Source organism: Pteropus alecto, unplaced genomic scaffold, assembly GCF_000325575.1.
Source record: "Pteropus alecto unplaced genomic scaffold, ASM32557v1 scaffold659, whole genome shotgun sequence".
NCBI lineage: Eukaryota > Metazoa > Chordata > Mammalia > Chiroptera > Pteropodidae > Pteropus > Pteropus alecto.
In genome coordinates this window covers 1,127,211-1,133,266 of record NW_006442482.1, presented here as the reverse complement: position 1 = coordinate 1,133,266, position 6,056 = coordinate 1,127,211, and the positions used below count along the sequence as shown (strand labels likewise).

Sequence of the window (6,056 nt, the reverse complement as noted above, 5' to 3'; positions counted from 1 at the left end):
TCTCTCTGTGGGAGAGCAGAAAATTGATTTAAACACAGGGAAAGAAACAGGAACTCCAGTTACAATGAAGGATGTTTATGATGAATTTGATGAGAAAATAGCAGCAAAATACAAAATTATGAAGTTCAAGTCCAAGGTGTGTATTTGGTGATAATTTTTTCCAGCTCTAATTATTAGTTGATTGTTCATTTTCTAATTTAGCAAATAGTTATTGCATATCTTCTTTGTGCAAAATGCCCTTTGTGGCTATAATTCATCGAATGGAAATTTCATAGATACCAAATCAATATGTTTGATTTGTAAAAATAATTTTTCTTTCTCTTTAAGGTGCTTATAAAATAATGTTCATTAATTTGAATAGAAAGATCACTCATAGCAAAGTAATTGCTGCCAGTATTTGCAGCATATCTTGTGCTTTTATTCCCAAGTGGAAAAGAAGCTGTTCTGATCTTGTTTATATTAGTTACTGCCAAGTAGTCTTAGTCAGAAGGTTAAGTAAGGTTTTATTTTTAAAAATCAGGGACTATGATGCTATTCTGATAGAATAAAAATCTTCTGTTCCTATGGTACATATTGATCACTTGTGTGATATTGATTTTGTGAGATATTGACCCCTTTGGCCATCATTGTGGGGACTGTAACTCACTCAACATACTGGCTATTATTAACAGTGATTGCAATAAAGGGAGGGTTGAGTTGCTGAAGATAAGGCCAACCATCTAAACTATTTGATCTCTGAATTATGGCTGATGAATGAAGTCTCTAAAATTCTAGAAGCAGTGTGGTGTAATGGTCAAGAGCATAGGTGCTGGGGCCAGACAGCTTGTGCTTTAAATCCTAGCCCTACCGCTTCCTAAGTGTGTGACCTTGGACAAGTAGAGTGACTTCTCTTGGCCTGTTTCTTTACCTGAGAAGTGGGGCCGTATTTCAAGAATTGCTGGAAAGGGTTAAGTCAGTAAATTCATATTAAGTTATTAGCAAGCACTCAGTAAATATGAGCTAAAAATTATGCTAATTATTAATTTTTCTAGCAAGGTAGAGTTGCTTAATATCAAAGAGTAGGAAATGATTTAATGCATTAACATAAAAATTTTTAATCTTTTATTGCCCCTCTTGAATGCAAATATTTCTAAGTTCTTTAATGTCTAAGAGAAGTCTTTTTAGCATTTTGTCACTGGGTGTTTTAGCCCCATTTGAAAAGGGTGTCTTTTTGGCTTTATTTACCTTTGAATTTCATAAGGATGCTAGATTTCTAATGATTAAATACAGGGACGTGCATTGTATATGTAATGCTTGTTAATTTATTTTGTGAAAAGCTTTTGTCTTAATGTTTTCAAAATATCTGCTTACCCAGATAGTGGAAAAGAATTATGCTTTTGAGATACCCGATATTCCAGAAAAATCTGAATACTTGGAAGTTAGGTATTCGGTAAGTCAAACAAAATTACTGGGTTTTGGTTGAGAATGACGTTTTTCTATTTTTGAAATTGTAATTGGCTTTCAATTAGTTTTGGCAGAGCTCCTCAAGCCCCTAGTTCATTGAGGTGGACTTACAGTAATGAAAAAATGGATAAAACTTTAAATACATAGACTATGGGATATAGTGCCTTTCTCTGCTTTCAAGTATGCATCTTTGAATAAGTTGTAACTGTACAACAGTTTATCAAGTGGAATGAATGCTACATGATGGAGTTGACCATCATTAGTCTGTTGAGGTGTCCCTTCTGATCAGTGGGAAGGTGAGGGAGGAGAGCGTCAGTAATGTCACTATAGTGCTGCTCTTGCTTCTGTGACAGGCAAGATCATTACTGTGGGGTGTTAATTAAGTGGACTGTAACCTTTTTTTTTTTAACCTCTGTTCTAGTGTGTTGATCCCACAGTGTTGGAAAAGGGAAACTTTTAAGAAAAGTTTCTGATAGTGGTGATGAAATGTACCATGGAAGCGTTTTGAGTGAGGCCCACTCTCTTGCTTTCATTCTTCTAACGCAGCGCTACTTATTTGGCTATTCTGTATCAGTAAGGCATGTACTGCTCTGGACACAAACCCTCTTTTGGGGGTACTTCTTGGCCTATTTTTCTTCTAATGGATGTCATCAAGATGCATTATTTTGTCATTGTGAATTGTTTTTGTTTCCTACGGTGAATTGTTTTGGATTTCATTTGTGGCAAATTACATTTCACATATATATAAGGAGTATTTTCTGGTGTTTCATAGAGAGGCTTTTGTTTATTTCAAATATAGACTTTGGAAAATGCGAAGTAATAGTTTTAAACAAAAAAGATTTTTTTCTTTCTTGTCTTTTTTCAGGCTGAAATGCCACAGCTTCCTCAGGATTTGAAAGGAGAAACTTTTTCTCATGTATTTGGGACCAACACATCTAGCTTGGAACTGTTCTTGATGAACAGAAAGATCAAAGGACCTTGTTGGCTCGAAGTAAAAAACCCACGTAAGGAAAATATTTACTTTCAGAATGCTAAGTTAATTGCTGATAGATATGGCAGTTAAAACGGAAGTTAGGGAGTTGGTCTATTTATTTTGTGTGTCTGTTTCCTTTTCTAATGTTTTATCCTCAAGGTTTTCCTTGAGTGAGTGTAGAGAATGTGTTTGGAATCACTTTATTGCTGTAATGCCTGGAAGTGTAGTTGGAGGGAGGCCTTAGTTAGCCCAGGTGGCGTTTGCTCACATCCCTCATTGTGCTGCTGTAAGTATGGACTTCTGACCTGGCTCTATGGCCCAGATGTTCTACATAGTTAACTGGTGACCTCAGAAGGAGGGGAGCATCATTGCCTGATGTGGATAGTGCTTGTTTGGTCTCTTGCATGATGTTTTTCGGTATTTGCATCTGTGATACCCTGTTTTGTCTTCATGATTCTCTTAAAAATGTTTTGTGATTCTCCCAAAGCAGTGTTTTGTCTTTTTAAAGCTTATTTTGGGTCCTGGATTCTTCAGAAAATCAGATGGAAGCTTTTTCCCAGGAAAATGAGCATATATGTATACATATACAAGGATTTGCATACAATCCAATAATGTGGCTTTTTTTTTTTTGGTTGGTGTTATAATAAGACATTCTTAATAGAAGGTGGGATTGAAGACCTCAATTAATCACAGATGTCTTAATTACAGTAGTTTTCTTTTTCAGTGAATGGCTATTGATCCGTTATATCCGTTCTGTTTTAGAGCTCTCGAACCAGCCATTCAGTTGGTGTAAAGTTGAGGCAATGGCTTTGAAACCAGACCTGGTGAATGTAATGATGGATGTCGGTCCTCCTCCACTTGTGGTGATGTCTTTCAGCATGAAGACAATGCAGAATGCAAAGACACATCAAAATGAGGTAAAGAAACAGGACAGATTTTGTACCTGTGCCTTAGCTGCAAATACTTGCCTGAACTTGTATAGCATTTCTATAAGAGAAAGTTGTTCTTTTTGAAGGGGAAAATAGTAATTCACTACTAAATTCCATTTTGGAGAATGAATTCAATTTGTCTGATGTTGGAGTTTTGATTTTTTTCTTAAGACTTAAATTGCTGGACTTCTTTATTTCTTTATTTATTTATTTTCTGGTTAAAAAAATTTTTTTTGGAAAACGTTGTGGTCATAGAATAATTTAATGAACTCCCATATACCAATCAGTCATATTCAGCAATTAGCAAGATTTTGTCATACTCATTTATGCCCCCCCTCCTTCTGAAGTGTTTTAAGGCTAATCTGAGACATTTGTGTCATTGCATACTTTGGTATGAGTCTCTCAAAACCTGTACTTTCTTATATAAAATCATTATCTTGTGTAATAACATGAACAGTGATTCCTTGGATATCATCTGAAATATCCAGTCCATATTCACATGACTGTTTTTCAAAAATGTCTTATACTTGGTTTATTTGAATCAAGATTCATACAAGATTCACAGATGGTGTTTAATTTTTATGTCTCTTGAATCTTATGTTAAATGGGAGCAGCTCCCTCCCACCTCCTACAGTTTTTTCAGTGACTAACTTATTGAAGAATAACTGTTGGTTCTCTTAAAGAATGCATTTTCTGTATTTGTTTGCATTGTGGTGTCATTGGACTTCTTCCTCTATACCAGGGATGGGCAAACTATTGCCTGTGGACCAAATCCAGCCTACTACTTGTTTTTGTAAATAAAGTACTTAATTAATTATTTCATTAGAAGTTGTAAAATGGTGGTTTTCTGGTTCTGTCATCCTTTCCATGTTTATTAGCTAGACTTGTTAAATATTAGAATGTTTATTAGTAAAATTTTTAATAAAATTTTCTTCATTGACTACCACTATTTGGTTATGCTGTAATAGTTTGTACAAGAAAGATAAGATAAATATGTACTTCTTTCTCTTTTTTAAAAATTAAATTTATCGGGGTGACATTGGTTAATAAAATTATAGGTTTCAAGTGTACAGTTCAATAACACATCATATGTATATTGCATTCTATATTTATATATACTTCTTTCTCTTTAATTGCCAATTTTCTAAGTAGGAAGTTGGGGACCTACATTATATGCAGTGTCGACCAATGATTTATTTATTTTTATCATTACTTATTTTTGTTTTCTCTTTTGTGGAATATCATGATGAACTCATGGGTTTTATATATATTCAGCATGTTCCAATGTGTTGCATTCATTATTGTTATTTTTGGTGCTTAAATCTGTCTCTTTGGTCAGCGGGACCTTTATGTTTGCTTCTAAGTCCTTTTTGACATTGATGGGGATCTTTTTAAACAGAATTTTGGCAGTGTTTTTACTCCTTTTTTTTTAGTGTGTGATTTGATCTTTTAATAATATTTAATACAACAGGTGTCCATAGTTAATATTTAAGTGTTTTGGAAAAATTTAATTAGCCAAAAATTTAAAAAGTATTCCTCCCCTAGCACCCAGAGTGAGGTTTCAGTACCATTTCCCAGTACAGGAAATTGGGTTCTGTGGAGAAATGGCTGATTTTGGGCAGGAAATGTCTAAGATAATTCTGGAGTATCTTTTATACCAGAAAGGAAGGGTGATATTAAAATCTACTAAAGATATGTCAGAAGGACTCAGGAGTCAACTTGAGGAGTTTCCTACTGGCCCAAGATGGGACAGTTTGTGCGTCTGTCTGTCAATAAGAATAACTGCAACAGTTGCAACACATGAGTTTGTAATGATACTGTAAACACGAACACCTGTGAAGGAAGCTAGGGAACCAACTCATTACTGTGAAAACTGGTAAATAAAGGGATTAAATCAAGCATTCATTTCGCCTTTTTTGAACGCATACTGTACCTTAGCTAACCAAATAATGGAGAAGTTTCTCTTCATAGGTTTCCAGCTAATAAAGGATGAAGGAGTAGTTGACTATTACCATTTTGCAATTCCTAGTGAAATAATGCATCTAGGCAGTGATCACTAAAATAGAACCATACATGATGTGCCTATGTCTTCTGGTAGAGGTATTCAGTAGTGCCTCTAAAGTATTCTTGCCAAAAAATTGAGCCCGATTTTGATCAAACCTTTAGATTTAAATGTGAATTTACAGGCAGTACAGAAACAGGAACGTATTTTTTTCCAGCTTTATTGAAATATAGTAGAAAAGTAGTTGCTTGTATTTATATTGTACAATTCAATGAGTTTTTCAATTATAATTGGCATAGAATAATACATTAGTTTCAATTGTGCAGCATAGTGATTAGAGATCTATATAACTCACAAAGTGATCACCCTACTAAATCTAGTACCCTCTTCCCCCTTACATATTTATTACAACACTGTTAACTATTGTCCTTATGCTATACTTGATAACTCCATATCTGTTTTGTAACTATCCATTTGTACTTCTTAATCCTTTGTCCCTTTTCGCCGTCCCCAACTTCCCTCCCATCTAGTAGCCCTCAAAATATTCTCTGTATCTATGAAGTTTATTTCCTTTTTTTAAAAAATTTTGTTCTTTAGATTCCACATGTACGTGAAATCATGTGATATTTGTCTTTCTCTATCTGACTTATTTCATTCAGTGCAATACCCTCTAGGTCCATCAAGGCAATATCTTTTTCCATCCCCTTCC

The 6,056-nt window shown here is 34.5% G+C and overlaps 1 protein-coding gene across 1 annotated transcript in view; it reads left to right on the top strand.

Annotated features, from left to right (window-relative positions):
* The window catches only part of POLA1 (DNA polymerase alpha 1, catalytic subunit), a 282,451-nt gene that overhangs the window by 26,346 nt on the left and 250,049 nt on the right, over positions 1–6,056 (top strand). Inside the window, exons 12-15 of the mRNA XM_006920960.3 lie at positions 20–136; positions 1,355–1,429; positions 2,309–2,447; positions 3,179–3,333. Of these exons, the coding sequence (XP_006921022.1) occupies positions 20–136; positions 1,355–1,429; positions 2,309–2,447; positions 3,179–3,333 (486 nt within the window). The remainder of the gene's footprint in view (positions 1–19; positions 137–1,354; positions 1,430–2,308; positions 2,448–3,178; positions 3,334–6,056) is intronic.